Source organism: Paramormyrops kingsleyae, chromosome 20, assembly GCF_048594095.1.
Source record: "Paramormyrops kingsleyae isolate MSU_618 chromosome 20, PKINGS_0.4, whole genome shotgun sequence".
Taxonomy (NCBI): domain Eukaryota; kingdom Metazoa; phylum Chordata; class Actinopteri; order Osteoglossiformes; family Mormyridae; genus Paramormyrops; species Paramormyrops kingsleyae.
This window is the reverse complement of record NC_132816.1, coordinates 15350577-15376548: the sequence shown is the minus strand read 5'-3', so window position 1 is coordinate 15376548 and position 25972 is coordinate 15350577. Positions and strand designations below refer to the sequence as shown.

General features: G+C 48.0%; 1 protein-coding gene across 46 annotated transcripts in view; it reads left to right on the top strand.

The window, feature by feature from the left end:
* Positions 1–25972, top strand: part of ank3b (ankyrin 3b) — a 137992-nt gene that overhangs the window by 30710 nt on the left and 81310 nt on the right. For 14 of the 46 annotated variants that reach the window (XM_072703609.1, XM_072703606.1, XM_072703612.1 and 11 more), the window contains exon 1: positions 24044–24449. The exons of 2 other annotated variants lie outside the window; for them this stretch is intronic. In XM_072703609.1, the coding sequence (XP_072559710.1) occupies positions 24336–24449 (114 nt within the window). In that variant the 5' untranslated portion in view covers positions 24044–24335. Of the gene's footprint in view, positions 1–24040; positions 24450–25972 lie in introns of those variants that run through there. 30 more of the 46 variants (XM_072703613.1, XM_072703633.1, XM_072703611.1 and 27 more) reach the window with 10 other exon arrangements.

Genomic DNA, 25972 nt, shown 5'->3' with positions numbered 1-25972 from the left:
GGGGTGGCGGTGTTGGGGGGGGGGGGGCTTCTGGATTCTTTGTGACAACGGGAGAAGACATTTTAGTAACAGGAAGCTGGGGCACTGAAAGGGCACTTATGATTAATCATATGCTAAATCTGTCTTATTTAATGAAGAGACATTCTTCAGCTCTAGCATCGTCACATTTAGTGAATTTTTATTTCCCTGGAGGGTTTGGGATTTTGATGGCCCTGTTTGTATTTGTAAATGAAGTCTCCATTAAACAATTTTGTTTACGTCAATTACTCTCTCCCCCCGTGGAATCGATGAAAACCATCGATCAGGGCGTACATATGCCGCCCCCTCGTCCCACCCCGCCCCAAAGCCAAACCGAGTCTGGGGCCCCCTCCTCAGTCGAGCGGGATTTGTGTTTCCTGGATCTTTAGTGCACGTCGCACGGTTTAGGAGATGGCGAATGTGATGCCCCCCCCCCCCGAGTCACAGCATCACAGAGTCACAGCGCTCCATGGAGGATTGAGACTGGAGGGATTATTTTGCCGCCTCTCCCCCCCCCCCCCCCCCCCCCCCAACCCGTCTCTTGGGAAGTGCCCTGGCTGACAATTGGGGGTCTAATTTTAATCCCACCTAGGCTTTCCTCTCCGTTGACTAGGGAGAAAAAAACACAATCGAAGCAGGCTCTGATCCGACGTCTGCCGTCGGAAATGGTCCCCTTTTGGTTGACTGGAGATGACCCCCCCCACCTCCCCCCAACACCCTTGCAGTGCCTCAGGATGCCGCCAGAAGCTGAGCTAATCCACACGGTTCTGTGACCGGATTCATACAAAGCAGTTCTGCCGTGACAGCGAGGACACGGTACCAAACGGCATGAGCTAAACATCGATATACCAGTCCCGCAATTGGGCTCGTCTCTGGCGGTCCGGCTAGACGGGCTGCCGGTCGCGAGCGTTTCAGCCCTCGCTCAAGACAAATAGGTGTCTGGCCAGGCGGAGACCGGCCGCCATTGCCTCGGAGACCCGTAAGCCGGGCAGGTGTGTTAATGCCCGTCGTTATGGCAACGAGAGGGCTGCTCTTCAGGGAGGTAGCCCTGAATACGTGTAGCTCGGCTGACGTCCACAACGAATCTGCCATTTTTCCACAAAAACAAACTCAGCCACTGTGAATTAGCTTTTTCAAAATGAGCTTGAACAAAGCACGTGATTTTCTAAAGGTATTCTGTCCATTTGTGTTTTTTTCTGGAGATCATTTAGGAAGCGATCTTTGAAATGTTGTGGCTTTCATTTTCCAATAACCTTGCCGCTGACATTGTTGATAACACACATTTGTTAGATCGGCCTCGGCTGCCTAGCAACTGATGGACAAGCAAATCGGTACATAAATAATGATTTGATTGTTTGTTTGTTTTTTCGTTTTGTTTTTTTTTTTTTTGGTATAGAAATTGGTCATTTCTATTCTGTTTTTTTTTTTTGTTTTTAGCCCCAAGCCCCATCTTTATATTTTAAATGGACTTATTTGTTGCACACGGTTCCGGAACCTGGGTCAGGTTAGGCCACACCCCTAATTGTCTCTGGGTGTTACTGCTCTCCAGTGGTCGGCCTGATTTTGAGGGCAGTTGCATCGAGTAATAAATGGAAAATAACACTTTGCTGTCCCCCAGTGCAATGGGACCAGTCTGGGAGGGGTTCTGTCATGTTTCCAGGCTGAACATTTCTCAGCTCTGACAGTCGCTTTCACTGCCTGTTTGTTTCCTCATTATTTGTTTATTTATTGCTGTGTCTTGATATCAGACAGAAACCGGAAAAATGGCATACGGAATAATTTCGGACTCAAGGAAGGAATTATAAAATAATGAAGTGGATATGTTAGAGGGAAAGTTCTGATGGGGGGGGGCGAAGCAGAAAAGCTTAAACCTAAGGCAAAAGAGCTTCTGCTGTAGAGGATGCACTGCAATTAACTTAATTAAAATGAGTAAAAATGCTTCCATCATCTGTTTTCAACCCAAGCTGTTAATGTAGGAGTGTGTGAGCAGGGAGTTGGTCTTTACCGCCTTGCAGGGGAGCACTGGTTGGAATGGGCTGGCTTTGAGCGGAGACTCGGCCACTGGGTGGAGCGTCCTGTGGATTCTCCTGGGTCGCCTTGGGGTCGGACGCTCACTGGGTGTCCAGGTGATCTGGAAAATGCCCCGGTGGTCGGGAAGCGCGTACGCCGCGATGGACAGGCGAGCCGGACGTGGCGTTCTAATTGCGGCGTTTGCCCGGAAGCGGGGCCCCACGAGGCCCGCGGGTCAGCGGGCGTGAAGTTGCGTAAGCGGGAACGCTTTGCCGGCACTCCGGTTCCGGATATTTCCGACTTGGAGACGTTCCCCGTGACCTATCTGAAGGACGCTGTCCCGATCTCCGTGTGTTTCCTGCGCCGCTAATTTCAGCCCGGCACTGACCACCTGTTCATTGCCCGGGTTCACGCTTTGCTTCCTTGAAGCGCTTGCCGATAAATTCGCTCCCGTCGGCCGCCGACGGCACCACTTACCAGTTCCGGCACAGAAAGATTTCGCAGTCCGTGTTTATCAAACCTCCTGAGAAAGGGGGTTTTCATCTACTGTTCTGAACCTACACCTTCGTGATTTAACCCGACGATGAATCACGGCCTGGAATGAAGTATTTGTCCGGCACTGCTTGGCACAACGCTCTAGCAGCCTGGATGACCACAGTCCTGTTTCTTCAGGAATATTTATTTATGCTCTTCCTTTAATTGCTCGTTAAAATATCTTCTTTCCCAGGAAACCAGATGAACAGAATTATAGCCAAAATTAGAGTTAATATTAAATTAACGAAAATTACCCGGTCTCTTGTCATTTTGCCCTGCATGTTGTTATCTAATTTCAAGTTAGTTGCTCCGTGTTTACTTTTTGAAATAGGAGATCCTCAAAGCCTAGTAACTGAAATCTATACTTTTAAGAAAATACTCCCTAAGTCGGAGGTGTTCCACGGTGTTGTTGAGTTATTTTACACAGCTCCAAGTTTCCTGACGGCATGATCCGCCCCAACGCCTGGAAATCTGCAGCTTTTTTCATCCCAAAGGGACCAGGGCTCTCGAAATCCATGCCTCCCGTTTTTCCAAAGACGTCACTGCCAGTCCTGATCTATAGGGGACCGGGTTGATGTTCGATGTCTCTATCAGCGATGCAGCAACACGTGGTTCGCCCCTCACCGAATGTGCTGCCCTTCTGTGATGTAATCATTTGTCAGATGACATTTGGAAGGTAATAATCTAGCTCAGCACGGTTCAAGGATGCAACCTCTAATGTGTCGATTAATAACCACAATGCGATGGATGTGCAAATAATCTGATTGGAGCCGTTCTCTGAGGCAGTGACTGAGCAAATCTGAACATCCATGTTCTCATCTGACGACAAGCTTGGGAGCCCTCAGTACGTCTGCATTGGGGCCAGGAGCCCTAGGACATATACATCAGTAACTGAAGAGCTGAAATATAGCCAGTATTACCTTTCAGGTGACTTATGACCTAGAATGTGATTTTCAAACACTGATAGATACAATGTTACTCTTTGCTGTTTAGTAATGGATTCAAATATTGGTGATATATTTATAATTGTTTTATGCTGAGTGCTGTAATTTAGTTGCAGATTTTACTGAGGATTGAATCCCTTGTTTTAGATTTGAATCTCGAAATCAAATAGAAGGATGAAATTCTCAGAGCGCTAATCTTCAAGCACTTTCTGTAGCTCATGTTGTTAACCACAGTTAAGTGCCCCCACCCCCCCGCTCATTTGACATTATTTCATGCAACAAGATGAGCGCTGGCCACTAATTGCATTCTGTCATGGGGGCGGAATGAGTCTAGAAGCCATTAAACTGACCCATATAGAAAATAAAAAGCTAGAAACATTCGGCTAACAGGAAGCTACAGGCTCTCCTCACAGCAGGATACAGGTAGTGTCTCCAATGGCAACAACATCGTTGGGGAGGGAGGGTATTTTGTGCCATTTACACTCTAGGATTGTCGTTCTCCCCCAGGACAGGCCTAATTGCTTGTTTTTTTGACACTTTCCATTTCAATCAGATTAAAAATAGATACCAACACGCAGTGGCATGATTTGAAGTCTGGAGACTGATCCTTATCTCCTTCTGCTGGGTGACTCCAGTTCGATACAGTCAGATTTACAGTCATCACTAAGAGCCCTACAGCTGGCCTTTATATTCGTCTGATCTCTGTGAAGCGACTCTCTTCCCAGCCCTCAGGTTTGGAGTCCAAAGTCCTTAAGTATCACCGGGCATTAGTCCCGGCAGCAAGACAAACTCATGGTTCGCTCCACTGCGGGAGGGGGGGTATTTATCTTAGCAGTGACAGGGCTCTCATCTTGATATGCTGTGATTCTTCTTGCCGTTTTCTGCTTTGTAGCTGTTTTCTACACAACAGAGGATTTGAAGAAGGGCGGATGTGCAGTGTATCTTGGGAAATCCGTGGGGACACTGGCTGCGGGGACACCGCCTTAATGTTGGAGATGTCCTTTCACTAAGTGGCTTACTCTATCACTCTCTCTCTCTCTCTCTCTCTCTCTCTCTCTCTCTCTGCTGTGAGAGACAGTGCCACCACTTCCTGGTCTGAACATGTAATCCTAGTCGGAATGTCCAAGGGGCGCTCCAGAACCTCATTAGCGACCCGCCGTTCCCAGCGTCTCTGGTGTCAAAGGGGGGAGGGCATGACGGCTGGAAAACCGTTTAAAGGTTTTGTGTGGGACACAGGACTCCTTGGGTCGGTGGATGAGATGGACAGAGATGTAACGGGAACCCTGGGCTCGGGGACAGACTCAAAGGGGAACAGGGGGACACAATATTCATATAGTCCCCCCAATTAATTAACTAATATTTTGTCGTGGTAACTGTATTTACAAGTGTTGCTGGATCTCTCCTCACGTTCCAGTGTAATTTTTACTTCAAGATTTTACTTATTAATTTGAGCTTTCATTATGGTGGATAATTCAGGGCTTGTTTCGTTTTTTGCGGGCAGGTGGATATTTTTAACCGTTAAAGTCTCATATCGTAAGACACTGGGCTGCTTGTGGACACTGTGACCATTTTGCTCGGCCCCTTTGGGTTTTGCTGATGTAGACCCCCATACTTTGCTGAAATTGGCCTTGGTTCATGGGAACACAGTGAATAGCTGTTTTTTTTTTTTTTTTTTTTGGCATGATTTTTGTGAAGTGCTAAATCCAAATTTTAATAAGCATCTCTCTCTCTCATTTTTTTTTTTTTTTTTTTAAATAACATCCGCCAGTGTCCGGACTCCTAGACTAATTAAGTTGACCCCTTATTCAGAAATGACTAAATTTGATATGTATAAAAATATCATTTTTATAATGCCACCGTTTTGGGTCTCTGTTTTATGTTTCTAGTTTGATGTTTCTTGTTTATGTGTTATTTCGGTACAAGAGATAAAGCTGGTAGGATCTGGAATTAACATATCTAGGGTCAAGTCTAGTTTAAGATGTCTTTTATGGCTGGGGGGAGGGTTCATCAAGTTCGGGGAATCTGCCTGTGTATCTGGTGACGGCAGAGGGAGATGGAACACGGCGCTAAATGAGGCTGCGCTTTAAGTAGGGTTTGTCAGGGCCCATTTGCAGCCTGTTGTTAGGATGTCGGTATTTAAAGGCCACCGTTTGATAGACAGCTGTCATGGTCGTCCTGTTTCCAAAATCAGCGCCCAAAGAAAGGAGCATTGTGCCAGTTAAGCAACAGGACTAAATAACACAAATGAAACCACCATTGAATAGTACCTTTGAGAGATTGTCTGTATCTGCGTAACTGTGTGAAATTTTCAGATGCAGAGTGAAAACCGTGTATCGATGTCCTGTTCAGATTGTCCCTTATGGCTCACTGTAACACTGCTCTGGAAAAGGAGTTATGGATGGATGCAGTGCACATCTCTTGGCTAAACCTTGAGGAGAAATCCTGTCGTCGTTGTTTTTAAGACTCTTTTTATATAAAACTTTTCATACATGGACTTCAGTTCAAAGTGCTTCACATATGAATATAAAATAAAACCAAAGACAAGGAAGCAGCTACAGTACAGCACAGGTCAATGAAGCTGTAGAAGGACGGAATAATTCTAAATGAAATAAACGAGAGTAAGTAAAAGCTAAATAAATAAACAAATCAAAACAAAATAGAATAAAATATAAAGGAATGAACAGGTCAAAAGATATAACAATGGAAATAATACAATATCTTATGGGTATAGCAACAGCTCCTGGCTGTTTGTACCTTTGTAACGTGTTAGAAACACTGATCCAGGACACGTGTGGGGAATCTAATCATTGTTTGTTTAATTTGAGCTGATCCATTGTTTTGACTGTGATATTAATGAATACCCATGATTCCCTGACCCCCCCCCCTTATGAGGGTTTTTGACAAGCCCCCACTTCACTTCTCCAGTGTCAGCGGAGAAGACGAGAGTGGAAACATCGGAGGCACATCCAGCCTGGCTGACTGCATTTCTTGGGAGACCATCTGAATTCTGTTGCTGTTTTTAGTGATTAATTTGAAAGTGTGGGGGGGGAGTTTCACGGAGTAAGGGGCGGATTAACACAGGGGCTATTTGAGGCGACAGCCTAGGGCACCGGCAAAACCGGGGGCTGCAGCTGGCAAAACTGGGGCCCCGCCTGGGGAAAAATGAAACCGTTGTAGTTACTAAATCTGGCCGATCGGTCTGCCGGTGCAGTACTCTCCCTCGATCGGCTCAGCAAATTTTCATTTGGCTTTCAGGTCTCTGGGTGCCCCGCTTGGGGGGGCTTGGTCATGTTGGCCTTGGGTTTGCTTGATCCATCACGCTGCTGGACAGACTGGGGAATGGGTGTGTGCACCACAACGCTTTTCTGCACTGGATACTTATTTCTCAAGCATTCTGCTTTTTTTTTGTTACCCTTGTGTAACACCAAGAGGGTATGAAACAATTCAGCGTTTCACCAACCTCCTGTTCCTGGGAGGGGGGGGGGGTACAGCGAAAGTTGGTGCCTTTCGAAACTGGGCAGAGGTGAGTTTCGTAAACCTCAACAAAAACCCAGAAAACGGTCGCAGGGGAGGAACCACGGGGGGGGCAGCGAACGCTAGTGCTGCGGTTCCGATGGCTCCGCCCACCTCCCCCCCCCGTGAGCACGATTGGTAAAAACAGCTTTGTGTTCATCTTAAGCGCTGACTTTCACAAATAGTGTGAATGTAGGAACAAATCGCACCGCACAGGGAACCTGCCGCTGTTTGCTCTCCAGTGACCCCCACAGGAAGTGAAGCTAAAACACCCCCACACTGAAAACGAGACCCCTCCTCCATGTGACACAGACTTCTGACCCGTCCCCCTGTTTTCTGATCTGTGCTGCTGCTAATTATTCATTTTAAATTAGCTTTATTAAGCTGTCGGGTGGGGGTGGGGGTGGGGGGGGTCTGTGTTACTGATTATAAGCAGATTTGTGGGCGAATTTCTGTATTTTCACAAATGGCTCATCAATCAAACCTGTCATGAGCAAATCCGATAAATATTTCCACGGTTTTCGTACTTTTGCAGATTTTTCATTTTCTTCGCTAGAGCACTGAAAGATTTAAGACGTTCAAAGAAAATGAGAGCCTTTGTGAACAGATGCACTGTAGTAGGAAGAGGATGTCAGAGAGAATGGGTGGAGGTGGAGAGAAAGAGTAGGATGGTTGGATGAAGAGGCCTTGCGGTAGGGGTTTGAAAAATGAGCCAGCACTATGGGCACTGTCGCCCCCTGCTGGCGTAAACTGCCAGCCTGCTGATAACTGGCCCAGAGTTAGGGGCAACTGAGCGAGCGGGAGGCTTCCTCTGATCTATGACGGTGGGCTAGATGCACTGATTCACCCCCCCCCCCCCCCCCAAACACCTGCCAGCTAAAATCGAATTTACAGCAACTGACTAAGCAAGAACAGTAACAAGCTGGGTGCACAACAAAATGAGCACATCACCTCACAGAGAAGCACTTGATACTTGGGGCTCTGTGGCCAAACCTTGGGGGGGGTGTCGTAAACTTGATTACGGTACCAGGAAATGAGATCTGCACAGCAGCTTTACTTTCAGGACATTAACAACTCAGCCGGAGATACGCAGCAGTTCCTGCCGTGACCGACACCGGCATGATGTCATGCACGTGGGTCCCGCCTTCTGGGCGATGATGTAATTGCATGGTGTAACACTCCCCCAATTGGCTCTGGGGGGTGGGGGGTGGGGTGTGAATCGGAGAACTCCCCTGACATTCCTCCTGGATGGGGGGGGGATGTGGAGGAGTTTGGCTTGGCAGTGGAAATTCCCCCCCCCCATCCCTTATTTCCTCATTTCCATATCACTGGCGTTTCAGACAAACTGGTTGTACACTTGATGGCATTATTCTCGACTGCTGTGGAGACTTTTTCCAATGCCAAGAAATGCAGAACCCAGATATGGGCTGCACTGAAAAAGGCCGCGACTATGCCTCACTCCGCCAAGTGCTTTTCCACGGTTTTCTCGGAAAAATATCCAGCGAGGACTCGGAGCGGGAATGACGACTGACCGTCTCCCAGTTCCGCAGCTGTAATATGGCCTCAGTCCTGATAATTGGGTCCATTCTGACCCCGGCGCCTTGCTGGCGGACGATCCTGAACGCTTTCAGCAAGCTTTCAGAAGCAAGCTCTGGCCCTGGTTTTGTATTTTACCCCAACGGTGTCTGGAAGCCCCACCAGCCCCAAATAGCAGCCCCCTCCCAAGTCAGTCGTGTTAGACTTAGGGGAGTCTATCTGGAAGTTCCTGTGCTGTTCCAATCACTCTTTTTTTGTATTACTCGTTGTTCTCTGTTGTTTTTGTTCTCGCCCAATCTGAGGTGAGAGGGATGATTTTCCTTCCTGAACCTCTCAAGAGACAGTTCATCCGACAGGACAGATGCAGCTTCCCAGCAGAGGGGACTGGGCACCAAGCCAACTGGGACTGGGAAGGTTCTGCTTACTGGGGGGTTTTGGGGATGTTCCTGCTGATGCCCGGGCTGTATATACGCCATGACGTTTACCTCACATAGGGGTGTCCATTTAAGACGTTTACTCTTTACTTTAATTGTGTTTTGTATGATGATTTCTGAAGAAGTTTGAAGGTTCTTTACTTCGTTATTATGGTTTTATGGTAAACTCTCCCTTCAATGTGTGTTTAACCCTCCCTGGCACAGATGAAGGACAGTTAGGAGTGAATCAGCACTGGATCCCTGGTTTTGTTCATCAGCTTCAGACAAACATAGCGGAGGCCCTGACTTCAGCAGATGTCCATGAGCCATGCCTGCATTTAGGCGTCTTGATGATGTTCTCCTTTTATGAGAGAAAACACAACTTTGCGAGTGTCAGACCTTTTAGCCCGCTCCAAGCTCCGGTGAGTCATGATGAGGCTAAGATTACTCACTGGGTTCTCGTTGTAGGCTAAGGTGACGTTGACGTCACAAGTGGCCCTCTTTTACTGTCAGAACGTTGAACCAGAAGGGAATCATGAAACCAAACTAACAGCGTCTGAATGCAAGGCACTCAAACTGCATTTGAGTACACGTCCTTGGGATCCATTTCCTACCGACTGCCAGATCAATGGGGATCAGGATGAACGTGTTACCGTGGAACGAAATGTTCAAATCGTATTTGCCATTTAACGTCAATAAATATCCATTCAGTCCATAAGTCATAAAATATTAATTTACTGCACGATCACACTAAAGGCTACTGAGGTCAATGTCAATAAGTGTGTCCTTCACTAACGACACGGTACACGTTCGTTCACCACTGCAGACCCAGGCGATTAGGGAAAACATAGGGTTCTGCCTCCCTGATTGTACACATTGTTTTCAACGTGGTGTTGATTCCATACTGTAAAATTCCATGACATGTTTAATCCTGAAATATCTACTTAATATGTACGCCATTCATAATGATACCATGTAAGGTTTTGCTAATGGAATTAGCCACTTTCCCCAATTCAGCAGCTGGACCTAGGGCTAAGCTTTGAAGCATTTTGGGAAGTTAAGAGACCCGTGTTGCCCTGTGACGAGCTCACGGTGGTCACTGGTTTTCTGGAGTCCTCTCCCTCAGGAGCCTCTTGAGAGGAGGAGTGCGAACGGAAGAGACTCCTTCAGTTTTTTTCCGTGTTATTTGGTGTGTAATAAGTGCTAATTGGAAGCACAAAGCTGCTAATGGTTTGAGGTGGATCCAGCCATTTCAGGCACCAGCCCAGGCTGGTCGAAGTGTGCTTGTACACCCGGGGGAGTTGATCTGCCTTTCGCTAGAACTCCATGCACGTTTAAGGTTAAAGAAGAACTTAACTGCATGTTGTCGTAATGGGCTGTTCTGCAGGGTTATACAAGTTAATGAGAGAGAGTACCTGAGATTTTCCTGATCTGTTGATGTCTATGCTTGGATTTTACATCCACAAATAACACGGGACGTAACATACATCATCACCATTTCAATATTATATAAGCCAAAATTATGTAACACATGCCGAAAATGTCCATGGTAAGGATTGAATATTTTTTGCAGTATGTAAGCATTTTTTTTTTGCCAGCCTGGAGAAGTAGATGCGTTTTTTTGCACAGATCGATTGAATAATATCTGACCCGTGAGGTCTCAGACGTCTTAGCAACCCAGATTTGCTGTGCTTGTTTTTTTTTTTTTTTTTTTTTTTTTTACTGTAATCTGCCCTAGCAGTGTGGTACAACTGCTTGGTGAACTGTGGTCTGACCGCTGCCATCATTCACCAGTAGGGGGAGCGATGGCTGAAGAAGACATGGCAGATCTTGCAAAGAGCAGGAGTGCCTTTTCTTCATAGTGTTCTGCCTGACTGGCAGTCATGTCTTTTTTAAGCCGTCTTATTTTCATATTTTCTACTATATCCCTGAGTTTCAGCCACATATGGGTCAGTGACAGATGCGACAATCCATGAGTGTTGATAGAACATTTTAATTATGTTCTCGTAACATTCTCTGGTGACCATCGCCAGGACTTTTTGCACGTTTCCAGAAGGACAACCTCTTCTAACCTTTTTCCTCCTCAGTAAGCAGCACTGAGAAGCATCGTTGACGTAAGATGTGTGTCGTCAGTGCCCTGAATCACCAGTAGGGCGGTGCTGTGGGACAGTTGACGTGGGGATCCTGCACCTTGGTGACACGCCTCTCTGCTCCCTCCCTCTTTGATCCTGTGAGTGGACCTGCCAGGACACTCAAGCATTTTTTTTTTTGGGGGGGGGGGGGCGGGGGTTGAAGTGTCAGCTGTTGTGACAGAGGGCACCATACCCTTTCACTTTTAGCAGGAATTAGAAGTGTGCATTGCCGTCCAGACGAAGACCATCTCCAACGAGGACCTTCTTTTAAAAGTCTCCATCGGAGGAATCGGATAGAGTTTGAAAGCTTGCAGGTGGTAGCTGGCACTGGTGTTTCCAAGGGAACCAGTGTGACCTGGGTTTGGGTCAGGGAAGTGTGAAGGAGTGCTGTAGCGTGAGTCCACTGTGGTAGCAGTCATCAGTCCCCCCCCCCCCCCCCCCACAATTTCTTAAGCTGTGCTTTTGACTGAGCATCCAGCTCAGTGTGATAATTTAGGGAACTCATTGGTTGCAGTTTTTTTTTTGGAGGGGGGGGGGGGTTTATATCGGATTCAACAGCTATTTCCTTCCTGCTGGGGAGGCATGCTGATCAGGCTGGCATCTGGAACATTTTCTGGGGGCTGTTTTTACAGACTGGGGGGGGGGGAGCAGGGAATGAACAGGAGCTCCTAATTCTTTTACAGTGGGATGCAGGCTGCCTGGACAGGGCCCCCCTGCCCCTTGCTTGTAAGGGGGTGGGATCTGTTCATTTCCATGGTCCATTGGACAGGCTCACAAATGCCCCCATCCCTACCTGGGAGGTGCCACCATGATGCAGCTGAGATGGCCCAGCACAGCTGCTCAGGTAAAAGCGCAGTTTGGGAAACCAAAACGTTCTGAATTTTCCGCTGCAGGAATTAAAATTTGGGGTTAAAATGTGCCTGGACAGTTGGGTGTCTTGGCTCCAAAGCTGCATATATTATTTTAAGATTCCTGTTTACAGTGAATTTAAACTGTGCCTGATGAATGTAGTGGAAATGACATCACTGTGCAATAAACCTGTGCTTAGCCAATGGGAGACGACCGTGAAATACATCTAAGATGGTGTCCACGGTGTCTGATCTTCAACGGCTTTCGGTGCGGTGACAGCGCAGCAGCCCCAGGGACCCCCCCCCCCCCCATGTATGTGATGGCCTGTGTCTAGGGGAGGGGCTCTGCTGCTTTGAGTGGCATCTCTGGTAGGAGGGCAGAGCCCCGAGGGAGCGGGCTATGGGGTGGGAGGCGGGGGTGGGTGGGCAGGAAGAGGTGCGGGACGCACGGCGCTCTATTTGCGGCTCCAGTCGGTTGCCTAGGAGACCCGTAGCTGAGTCCCGCCAAGGAGCGGCTCTGACCTCGCTTGCGGAGGCTGCCTTTCACAGCGGAGGCGCTCGCATCCATGTCGTGTTTTTGTTTTGTCAGAGAGCCGCTCTCTCTCCGGCTCCCCAGCGCTCTGTCCCTGTCGAACATCAGTATGTCGGCAAGCTTGGCGGCTGAAACGGATGGATTCGTTCCTCTGGTGCCCCGCCTCTTGTTGTCATGGCTACCACACAGCCCCTTCCTCGCTCTGCTACCGGGCTTGGTTAATCGGCTTCGGCGTCCTCTGAGCATTTTTACAGACCATAAACCCTTGCTCTAGACATAGGAGCGAGGGAGACCCTGTACTCATCCCTGTGTTTGGTCTTTGTGATTGCTTTTTTTTTTCTTTTTTATGATCCACACTCACACTAGGTGGAGTTGTTTCTCCAGAGTAAAACGCACGACGCGCAGTGGCCATAAGGCACCATGGTGACACTGGTGAAGTCCGGCCCCTATGTAGTATCCCAGAAAGCCTTGCTACAAAGCTGCCATGGCCTTGTCACTAACACTGTGGGCACTGAGGGATTCCCAAAGCGAAGACGGGTACAGCCAGACGCCCTTTGTTGACACTCGGGAACCCCTCCAGGTTGTAATTTGTAATGTGTTTTAACGTAGACGATTTTCCCCTTAATCTTCACAATGTAGCTTTAATGTGGAGGGTGCGGTGGCTCAGTGGGTAGCAATGAGGTGTGTAAACTGTGATGGACTTCCAACCCCCCCGGGTGTTCACTGCCTCGTGTCCTGTGCTTCCGAGCCGCGTGACCCTGCAACGATTAAGCGGTGATGCAGGCTGCGCGGATGAGAGGATGTGTATTTAGAGAGAACTTTGCAGTCCACAAAGACAAAGAGCTACCCATAATTCTGCAGGTGGTGATGTAAAGAAAACAATTACAAGCACCCCATGTGACTATAGTCATTGTTTGGGACAGTCTTTAGCAGACACACCAGCCTTTGTCCCTTCTGTGGCTTCATATCCCAAACTTTTCATCCCATGACCCCCAAAATATCCAGAGACTTGCAACCCCCCTTGGTAGACTTCACTGACTGGGTGGGAGGGGGTCCCCTCATTACATCATCTCAATCGACGGATTGAAATAATGGTCAGCCCCACTTTACGAAGCCCTTGTTTATTGTTCCTAAACCATCTATGCATATTTAATGTACTTAAGTCAATATTAACTCACGTCCTTCATTACTTACACTGCAAGAGCTATGATTCACTAGACATTAACAGATACCATCATTGGTGAGTTTTTTTTTTTTTGCCATGCGTGAGTCGTTTGTTCGATGTGGGCAGCTAAAACATCAAGGCGTGTAGCATTATAACGGAGTCACTTTTAAAGATAGCTGCAGACCAGAGACGTTTTGTGTAATGTCAATAGAGACAATGACAAAGAATGGCTGGTAATTCATGAATTAGCTTTTCGGCACGCGATTCTGAGAAGCATAAATGAAATCCTCTCTTCCGTGGACTGTCACATATTCAGAATCAGGACTTTTCCATGGTCAGCTAGCTAACAGCCACGGCTCAGGCTCGGTTATCTCGGTTATCTCGGTTATGCCACACGGCTGACTAGCTCTCGTGAAAAATGCCATCGCTAACCAGGATCTCCTTCGGTATTTATCAGTAGAGTGCTGTTTATGAGAGAGATTTCAAAACACTGAAGCCGACAGAGCAACTGTGGGGGTGGTGCTTAAACAGTGTTTATTTCTCTCTCTCCTTCAACTAATTCGCCTTCAGCTCAACAACAGATGCGGTTGCGGCCCTTTGTCAGACACGAGGCGGTATGGTGTGTATTTCATTACTTCCCGAAACAATGTCCCCGATTCTCTCTTGTGCTGAGAGCCCTACGCTGTTACTGCTTTTTGAGATTTAATGGCATCGAGTTGGGAAACGGACATCCGACAGGCAGCATGAAATGTAATCAGTCGCAGAGCAATGAAGCCACTTTGCTGAATCTCTGAACAAATGTCATTTAAGCCGTGAGATGCAGACAGGTTTTGCAAACAGCAATTAGTCGTTGTGCCCGTGTCTCTGGTTTGGGCCCCTAATAGGTTGATGGTTCTTGGAATAGTTATCCGGGATGGGAACGGCATGTTGACAGTTCAGGGTTCAACAATGTGGAGTGGGTAATAGGACGTGAAAGACGTCTCTTGATACAAGACACAACATTTCACCAGGGGACGTGCCAAAGTTTGAGGAACGTCTAGGGCTCATCACTTCTTTAGTAGATAATCTGGCATAAGTTGCAACCATTATAGAAAAGCCACTCCCTGGTTTTATTGAGCGGATGTAAATAGGCAGAGGATGGTCATTCAGTCAAAAGACAGTTTGATATGTTGGACCCTATCATATGTTGATATGTATGATATGTTGGACCCTATCATAAAGTCAACATTAATGCCTTAAGTCTTGCTTGGTATGATTCATATGTTAAGCTTGACTGTCGTCATGTTACATTAATTGCCTGGGGTATTTATTCAGTTTAAGTGGGGTTCGTGAAGCGCCATTAGCAAGCTGGCGAAACCCTCGGCCGTTATTAACGACGACTTGTTTTGGCCTGTTTTGGAGGGTCCTTTCCTGCGCTCCAAGTGAGTGGGTGGGCAAGATTTCAACAGATTTACCGCTCTTCACGTCGAATGATTACTGCAGGGACAAAGATAAGTGCTTGCGTCAACGCTGGCACCCCGTGTTTCGGCGACCAGCGGTGCTGTGCGCACGTGTGGTACTGGCCAGGATCGTGCTTGGCGGCACGTGCACCGTGTACGCTGACATTATTTTCCGAGAGCCGCGTTGGCGCATAGCGTTTGGATTGATGAATATTAATTGCCGCTAAGTGACGTGACCGTGGGGAACGCCTGCGATGTGGAGCTGTCTGGAAGCCACGACGGTGGTGATCTTCTCAAGCACGTATCCATGTATGGGATTGTTTTTCTCTAGGGCTGGAGAGAGACCGAAAGGGGCTGATGTGGCCATGGTCCTGCCGTGTCTGGAGGGTGCCCTGTTTTTGTCACTGGACAGTTCCCGTGTTTCGTCTCCAAGACGTCCAGACAATGGATCCCACCGTTTGTTTGTTACGAGCTCTTCCATGCCAACCATCGCAGAAACAGAAGAATTGACAGGGACTTAACATTTTATTTACTCTTAAACCAGGCGATTCGTCCAAATTCAATTCATTAAATTGGCCAGTACGGCCAATAAATCGTTTTTTGTTCTTATTCATTTGTTGTTATGAAACGAATGGATTTCATTGTTCTATTAGCTCACTATATTTTGGTTTGAAAGGATGAGTAGTTTTTGTTTAAGCTGGATTTTCTGTTTGTTTGAGAAGCGTAACAGGTATAACCTTAAATTGCAAATAAAAATTAGAGCATGACACACAGGACTGGGTTGTACAAATATTTTTTATTGATTCAAAACTGCTGCACACATAATCAGCAGTACAACTGAACCTATGTTTAATGTTTAAAATAGATTTGACATATGCAACGCCATTAGTAAAACATTTTGGTATTTATATAGATGTTATCTGTCACCATTTTGTCATTTGATATTTCTGTACGTCTAAACTGTTTTTGTATCCCTGAGATATACAATGAAAAAGTATATGCTTAGAGTGCTTTAAAGGTTTTAAAAATAATCTGGACTTTGTTATACCTCAAAGTAGCACCAAGTCATTTAAAAATGATCTAAGTGAAAATTAAGTATGATACTGATATTTAATATTCCTTCAAGATTGTTGTTGTGAATTTTTGTCCAAATTCTCATCAGAATAAAACAGAATCCTCCACTTTTTATTTGCAGCCGTTTTGTGCCGGATGGTTGTGTGTTTTTTACCCCCTCAGGCTTGCTGTGTTGTAACAAACTTCCTCTCGATCTATGGCTTCTGACGGGTGCTCTTTAGACAGGGAGACATCTCAGAATCTAAGGCTTCTGCTCCCACGGGAGACTGGGAGATGGCGTGTGCCAGCAGGAGTGATGGTATGATTGTGTAGGGCGCTACCTGTAGGTCTGAGGTTGTCGTCGCATCCTTATGCCGTTAGTTGTCCACACCTGTGTGTTGGAAACTGGTGGAGCAGGAGGAGCGGCGGACATTTTGGAAACGGCAGAACACTATAGGGGTGACCTTTAAGCCGTTACTAATACAGTGAGATAATTAGGGGAAGCTGCTCTATGGATTCCAGAACTGACCCAAACTCTCCATGGAAACCAGATCCATTTGACTTTTGACAAGCCCCACCCATGCAGCCATCCACGTTACCATGCCGATCGAACACCACAGTGGTAACTATGGAGAAAGAGTAACACCAGAATACCCCTGGAAGACTGCTGTAATTGCACTGAATATGACACTCAGCAGGGATCCTGTCCGAGCTCCACGAGAAAGTGAAGACTGAACGTGCAACATATTTAAATTTAAACACGTGAGATTTAAATAGCCCTCAGAGTGTAAACTTACCCCCAGCGTGACTCTGTTACTCCTTGACTTACCTTTCCTACTGGAATTTTTTTTTTATGATTTTAAGTCTCAAAACCTTGCTTAACGCAGACCGATGTGTAGGAGAACAGGCAGGCAGCCGTCAGGGCGCATAACCTGAAGGTGAATGGAGCGTGGCATGGATGGAGAGACCTGACTGGGGTTTGACTGCATAGCATCTTATCAGGCTGCTCCAGCTGTAGGAAAATGGCCGCTTACCCCAGACCCTTCTTTGGCGTGTTATGAATCCGGGTGACACTCGGGAGTCCCGCGATCTGCACGGAACCGGCAAACCGAGCGTGCTACTTCCGTAATGCTAGGCTGTGCCCCCCCCATACCAGTCCCTCCCACGGGGTGCAGTGGCCTTTCCACCACCCACCAGGCTGACTGAATGGCAGCGCTGTGGAATAAGTCCCACTCCCTGCCGCTTCACTTCCTTCTCTCGTTATGCCCTTCTCTTGTGGCGTTGCTAATGACCATTGGCTCTGTGTGACGCGTCGCGGTTCCCCGTTACCCACAATGCCAGCACGCTGCTGACATTGTCTCATCTCTTTGTGGTCTTTTGGGGGATCAAGATGTCTTCCCCCTCACACGTTACCAATGGGCTGCTTGCTGTTCCCAGGGTTACTTTCATTACTTGCTGTCCGTCAGTTTTCATCGCTACTTCCGTTTGAGGGTGACCCGTGAAAACAGCCTGCATTTTTAATTTTAATAGTAAACAATGCTCAATAAACATATCTAACCTCTTACAAAGCACAAAGCTCCATTTTGACTACTAACTCATAAATTCATCTTGCATTGTAAGATTTTAATAACATGCAGTAGAATGAGTCAACTAATTATAAAATGAAATCAAACACAAGGTACTGTACATAGCTAATGAATTGCATAAGGTAACGTGACGTAAAACGACAGAGACGTTCTCAACCTGTATCAATATTTAAGATATAGTGTCTTAAGCAGATAGGTCACTGTAACACTGGAGAGTTACTCGTGTATGAGAATGGCGTATATTTATTTAAGAGGATAAACGGATAGACAAACGAAGTAGCAGCCCCGATTAACAACCTCTCTTCTCTTCTCACCATGCATATAAACAGGCGTGTTGTTCGAGACTCATCTGTCAGGTTTTCCGTAATTTAACTGGATATCAGAGCAAAATTGTTAAATCAATGTTCCGTAAGGCCGGCATTTTAAAAAATCATTTTACCAATTGCATGTTAAGACTCTCTTATCACGGGGTGGTGTCCAATCCAGTGTGCGGCTTGTCTTGCATTGCGTTTCCAACAGCCAGCTTGGATCCCATGGGTGACATTTAATTTACGTGAAATCGTTTTTAAATGTATAAACTGCATCAATATGGACGGAGCATATTAAAAGCCTTATATGTGACCTGTGGTAGTGTTATCGACAGTCAAGCTATGTCTTGATTTTTAATAGCAAGCCATAGATTAAAATACATGATCATATATATTACAGTGCCCCTGGTTTATTGATATTAAATGTGGAGCCGTGTTATCTATGCTGATATGATTACTGTGCCACTTCAATGACATATACAGTGCATGGATTTCTACCCACGAGGCGTCCGTTAGTTTTACTGCACCGCAATCAGCCGCCGGCCTGTTTGCCTTTCGCTCCGGCGTATGGAAAGGCCGATGCAGGCCCCTCACTGCGCGATCACCCGGCACGACGCTCCGGACTGAGCCCCGCTCGTGCGGCGAGGCTTTGAGGAGGGATGTTTTTCAGCCCAAGCATATCTCACCTGCTCCCCGAGAACTCGCAGCGGATGTCTGGCTAAATATAGATCAGAAGGCGCCCACTGTTGCTGCCTGATTAGGGGAAGAGTAGACGTGTCGCTGTCTGAGTTCACACCATTCTGTAAAATTGTCCTTAGGATAAAATTCATCATCGGTGCAAAATGCATGCATGCATCATCTGTGCAAAACATGTTTGGTGACGCATGTAATATAAATCTTATAGGTTATAGGAAAGTATTTGAAATGTTTTAATCTGACAATTTTAGAATTGGTTTGCGTTGCATTTGTTAAATTTTGCATTGATCTATTCGTGAAGCCGTTCAATATAGTTAGCATTCAGATCTTCGATCTACGGCGAATTGCATTGATATACGAGCCATGAAATTGTATGTGATTCGTTTGCGATACGAGGGTTTTTGTTATTCAGGCATAAGCGTCAAAAGCATAAATCACACGAAATGTGGGGGGGGGGGGCGTGTTCTGTCCTGCCTGCTTTATACTCACACGTTACATACTGACCTCATTATTCGTATTCAAGTGTACAAATAAAGGTGAAAATCGCACTAGCATCACAACTAACGCCATGTGTTTTGACATTACTGAGATGCCGTTAAGCCCACCATTACGTGCATCTGTTAGCAAACTGAATTTTGTTAAAAATACAAGCTGTTGCTTCCGGCACATGGTACGTGAGGTTTCCCTGTTGGCTCTTGACCGCCCCACAGTGGGGGAATGGAGTTATTACACTTTGATCTAATTTTGTTATGATGAATAATAATGAATAAATATGAATAATCGTTTTATAAAGCTAAAGGTCAACGCCTTAAATGATACCCTTCTAACGTGGTTATGACTGAAAACAAGCCCAACTTTCAGCTAAAAATATGCGATTGTTTTTTTTTGTTAGGAGTGCTTTGTGTGGGCATATACAGTGATTATGCAAGGGAACAGTTTAACATATAATTATAAATTAACATCACATGCGAACTCTAATGATTTGGAGACAAGGAACTCGGAAAACATTTTGGAACTGTGTTAGACATGTAATTTCGGTGTTGATCTGTTCTGCATGTGGTCTCGTGTCGAAGTTCTGCTTCACTCCACTCTTTGACCCTGTTTAAGCCATATCCCTACATTTCTTCAGTGTCAGCTTGCTGTGGTGAATTACAAGATGGAGACAACTGTCACCAGAGGAAATGTGAATGTAATTATTAAGTATAGCATAGCGTATTTTATGATAGTGTGCAGTTTTAGATGTCTTGTATTCATTGAAATGTATTTACCCTTGAAACCATTAAAATATTTTAATATTCGACATTTAAAAAAATCATGATGAATGTAGAAAGAGAAAATAATTTTATTTTACATGGTCCGGCCACGGGAGGGCAGCAGAGTGTAATTTAAAAAAAAATGCAGTCTGTAAACCGGGGGTGTAATTGTGAAGACGCAACACAACGAGCATTTGTGTGAAAACTATAATTAATCTAATTGGGCGCAGCTTCAAAATAATTTATGCTTAGCTGTTGCCGTACTTCACAGTAAAAATCGTGGCGGCAGATGAAGTTGGTCATATATGAGCAGTATACAAAAGCACATCGATCCGAGTTTCTTTGTAAATAGTATCTAGTCAGTGAGAACCATGTTTATCGATAGTGGCTGGATAAATGAATGGATGCGTGAATGTAGCTTAAAATGTCTCATTTTTGTTGATCAGACTAATTTTGCCACATTGGAATACATAAAACCTAATGCCCGTAGATCATATAGAAATTGCATTCGGTGTCTGAAACGGCAAATTTCTAGATGATCGGTGGATTTATTAGCTGGTTTGCAAAGCATCATGAGAAGAAGTGTGGCTGATCGGTATTGGTTGTTGGTACTGCCTTGCAATGTAGGATGCGTAGCAGGCAATTGTATTGTTTTGCAAGGTAGATTTCGCAATTGCATGCACATTTTTTTCTGGTGTAAATGGTAGCCTTTAAGCTGGACTTTTAAAAGTATGTTTGCAGGTCTATATTTACTACAAGCGCTTAACTGGCCGCCTACACGATTAGATTATTTTTCTATTTGGCTGCCAGGACTCAAGAGAACCCAATAGAAGATTTCCTGCTTTTTCCAATTACTCGGTTTGGCTGCGACACTTTCTATTTTGAGAGGCCTTTCTCATTTCAGCAGGGCGTATTTTTAGCTCGCAATCTCCATCTCCTCTCGATCCAAGGAGGCGATGCAGGGCGAGCTGGTGCTCCGTGTTTACACGTCAGATATGGAGTGCGGAGGTCGCTGGGAGTCGGTACAGTGTCAGCTCCCCTTACACCACCGGGTGCATGTGCTGCATTCAGGATGGGAGGGGGTGGGACACACGTGGGTTATACAGTCCTTTACAACATACTTGGCAGCTGCTGTTTTTAAGGGATTTTCCCTCACATTGCATAAATATCTATATGTTTGCTTTTATTATGTAGAGATATAGGTTGTTCCCAGTATGTAGAAGAATTTAGAATTTGAAAATCCACTTAAATGTGTACTGTATTTATCATCTAGGCTCTTTGATGCATGCAGTTTTGCTATAAACACCATAAACCTAGCACTGTAAGCTACCTGCAGTCACTTTGAGGTATTCCGAGCCATCTGTCGCAGTGACCAGTGACACGGAATACACGGAGTGCGCCACCTTCTGGCAGGGGGCGGTAGGACAGCTGTATCCCCAGAGGGCCAAATGGTCCACTGCAGGGTCCACTAAAGATATACTCTCAGTGACCACGGTCTTCCGTAAAAAGATGCAAAAGTTCAGAAGTCCCCTGGCAAGGTGACAGCGTAACCGAAATCCCTCATGGAAGCGTGCCATCTTTGAGGGAGGAATGGATCCATTAAAAGTGCTTTGTGCCGTTTGTAAAACCGATTCGTGGTGGTATTTCAGGGCGTCCGCTTGGCATTGCTCTCCAGGCCTTCTCTCCGTGTCGAAGGAAATCGTATTTGTGTGCATTTATGTTATCGGCGATCCCCTCTCCCCTGTGGGACTGAGCGTTAATGGGTTTGCTGAGACGATGTCCTGGTCTGCATGGACCCGACGCAGGTTAAATACTCAGAGCTGAGCTGGTCTGGACCTGGCTGGGATGTGGGAATGAAGACTGTAAACACTGTATGAGGGGTGGAGGTACAGGATGCCCCCACCCAAAGCTCAGGGCCTTGATGTTCTTGCCGGGTGATTTCTGTCCTGAATCAGGCATACAAGGTTAATTTAATGCACCTTCAGTGATTCACTCTAAGCCGTGGGCCTTGTGCTCAGAGTTACTGAATCCTGTGACGTTTTCATTGTCCCCTGGTCTTCTTGCAACCTCGCTGGGCTGCTGTGGTTCACTGCCGGTGCCAGAACAAATCTGACGACTACGTTCAAGATTTTCACTGGTGGATGGGTTCCATTCTGGGGGTGGGCAGTTGGGTATGTTGAGTGGGCACCAGTGTTGTGTCAGAAGACTTGTGCCAGTTTCCTCTGATAGGCGGTTGTTGAATGGGGGGAGTGGCGACAGTAAAAGTTGTCGAACTGTCCTTCGCTTGGTGCCAGCTCTACTGCGGTGGCGTTTCCTGCATGCCGGCAGGTCCCTCCTACCCATCCCTCACGTTGCAGCCTGCTAATCCCCTACAAGGACCTCCACATCTCGGCTCGCTGGCGCCGCCCTGGTGTCGCTCCCCTCCTGTGGTGTTGATCCAGTCGGTGCACCATTTCGTAGGTGTGGGTTCTGAAATCGACAGGGTTTCCCCTTTCCGGACTGTCTGAGGTTCCGACGTCACAGTGAGCATGTTAATAGTGCTTCTTATTAAACGCACGCGGCCCCAGTAGGCATCAGGACTGACGGTTCTCTCCAGGTTTCCCTTGTCCTGCTGGAGGGGGGGGGTTCTCCTTCAGCGTCTGTGTCCATGTGAGTTCAGTGTGCTTGCTGGGGAGGTGGGGGGTAAATCACGAAGGGAGAGGCCTCGTGGCCGAACCCCAGGGCATCTGAAAGACCGAGCCAGGCCGCACCCGTGACGCATTACCCCCCCCCCCCCCCCATCCACCACGGGACAGGCTTTCGCTCCTGCTGGCTGAATCCGTTTCTCCATATTCTCTCCGGACAGGCCGGTCGTGGGCTGGATTCCTGCGTGTGGGCGCCCACTGGGAGGGCCGTCTGTCCTGCACTAATGCCCCTGAATCCGCCCATTGGGGGGGCGAGAGCCAGTCAAACAAAAGCCGCTCCTTTCTTTCCGAAGGCGGCCGGCATCCGTTCTGCAGCAACGGCGTTTACACTGTCCCATCTCATCCATGGATTCGGATCGTGGGACATGTGGACTCCCTACCCCCCCCCCCCCACACACACACACACAGACACACAGTTATTCAGAATCCTCTGATCTATTTTCAGTTTGGAAAGGACTTCTGGCAGTTTAATATTGGGGACCCCCCCCCCCCCCACACACACACGCAGAAAGACCCATCTGGCGCCTGGCATCAACGTTCTTCATGAACCCCCCCCCCAAAAGAAAAGACCAAAACGACATCAGGATGTGGCATTTTTCACCATCAGACTGATATGAGTATGATATGTTTGTGTTGGCGGTTCTCGGTGCTCCGGAGTCACAACATGGCCGCCTTCTCCCGCCCCCCCGCGCTCCTCCTCAGCACAGCATCCGTGCATCTCCACCCCACCCTTCCTTGACTTCTCTTCCTCTCCCAGACGACCACAGTCCCCCCCCCCCCCCCCCCCCACTGGTGACGAGACTGCCCTCCACGCGTTGTTAATATTCAGTGACTGCGGTCTCCCGCCAAACTCTCAGGTGCTGGAAGGTGGCCGAACCACCAGACCCTCCCCCCCCGCCCCCCCACTACATTCAGTCCGGCCACAAACACAGAGACACCCCCTCAGCCTTCATCTCCCAAAGCGTTTCCCTTGAAAGCTAGCAGAGATTGCTATCATCCTTCATCCTTTTTTATTAGGCAAGATCCTCATTTTATGAACCAGCAGGGCCTCCCCAGCCCCTCCCCCCTCAGTGACCGGTTCTGCGGTGTTCCTTGGCATTGCGGTTCTGGCCCTCGGTGCGCCGTTGTGTGTTGGAGTGGCTCGCATCCGACTGTGAGGCTTCATTACCGCCTGCCCCCCCCCAGCCCGGCATGGGCTGATCCAAGCAGAGGCCCCGTCAGAGAAGCATCTCCTTCTCTCCTCCTCCTCCTCCTCCCCCCACCCCTGCCCTCACTTAGGCACTTCCAGCTGGCGGCAGGGGATAGAACCGTAATACGCCGCCCCCCCCCCCCTTCCCATCCCAGCTGCCTCCCTCTCATTGCGTTCACGCTTTGGCTTGAGAATGGCTGCATCGTGGCGACGGCTGCAGGTAGGATCTGGAGGAATATGAGGGGACCAGCCCAGAAGAGGATGCGGTCTCCCTAGTAACCGGCAACTCCAGTGGCGGGTGATGGTAACCCCCGGCATCTCGGTGCCGGCTCTTTCGCAGAGGAAGATCTGAAGTGGGGAAGGATTTTTTCTCCTCCTCTAGACGGATCCCTCACCCTTTTTTCCCCCCCAAAGGATTTCTCTTCTGCACTCTTCCCTCGTTTTTCCCCCCTCCCTACGGATACCTCGCGGTTAATCTCACGATGGCTCACGCCGCCTCGCAGCTCAAGAAAAAGGCAGATTTGGACCTCACCGTCGAGGACGAGAAGGACAAGAAGAAGAAGATAAGGAAGCGTTCCCGGGAAATAAAGAAAAAGGTACCGGAGCCAGATTATTCCTGACACCTCTTTTCCTTTGTCTAGTCCCGGACAGTTCGGCATGGGGGCACACACACACACACACACACACACACACACACACACACATGCTTGCACTGCACGCTCCACTGGGAGGGGGCAGGCTCGGGGCAGGGGGGCACTCCATGGCCCTGCGGATTCCTTTGTCTTGGGGGGGGGGGGTTAATGTGCACCGCTGCCTGGGAGCCCTGCTCCAGTGATGAGGGCTGGAGGGGGGCAGGATTTTTTTCACCTGTTCGAAGCAGTGGGGGCTGTAGCAGTTCAGGCTGCAGTGTTGGCAATGCAGTATAAACAAGGTTAGAGTTTTATGTAGGACAGACACGCGCTCGACGTGCCGAGTGAGATCCCACATTTTTGTGGTGTTTAACGTGTGCCGGGGGGGGGGGGGGGGCACATGTCACCCAAAAATCAAGCATGACCAGCTGTAGGCTGCCCTCCCAGTCCTTCCGGCTCATTCTGCGGCTGACGGTGGGACCGGGCTTTGGTTCTGCGTCCCTTAACGGGGAACCGCACGCGTTGGCGTTGGAGTGAATGACCTCTAATGAGCAGCCGGCTTCAGCTTTTGTTCTATTGACATTTACTAGGAAACACCTCCCCCCCCCCACCCCCCAACCACCCCCAACCACGCGTAGCGGCGTCTCGTTTTTCCGATTATTAGATGTTAATTAGTGGGGGATTTTTTATTTTTTTGAGGCTGAGGTTATTGTTGCGGAGCTAATTGCTTTGTTGAGTCCCGCACATCAGGAGCTCCGTGTGCCTTTACATAAACCGCCAGTTACATGTGGGCATGAGGCAGAATTTGGAAGCCTATTGATTTATTTCAGAAACATGATGCCCCCCCCCCCCATGTCGGTGTGGGGGGGGTGGAAGGGTGGTGTGGGTTTCACCGTTTGCCTTGGAGATCCAACTCTCCCCCCCCCCGTCTTCTTGTCTGTGTAGCCCCCCCCAAGCTTGTTGATGGGCATGGATGTCCATTTCAGCCTGGGGGGGGGGGGCGCCGCACCAGGACAGTCCAGCTGAGCTGCGAACGTCTCTCCGCTCCTCCCTTGGCTTTTGTTCTTTTTGCATTTCTCTAACATCAGTTGGGGAGTGGGGGGGGGGGGTGATGGGGGGGGGGGAGCACTGGAGTGCTTTGAATATAATGAAACGGGGTGGGGGGGGGGCACTCGATCAGCACAAGTATGTGGGGACAATCAGCGAGCGTGTTTGACCCCCTCACTCCACCCCCATCTCATCCCCCCCCCCCCAAGTTGCGGCTACATTTCACGGCCGCATGGCGACGCCAATTCTGCTGACTGTGTGGATCGGCACGCCCGTGTTCAGAACACTGTGTCTCCGGCTACGTTTTTCACCCATGTGCCCAATCAGAATAATCCAGTCTGTGTGATCGGCCCCCTCCCCCGCCACCATACCGGCGTGGTGCTTAGGGGAACGGAGGGAGGGGTTAGGGTGCAGTGATGTAGGTGTTTGTTTCTTTTCCGGCT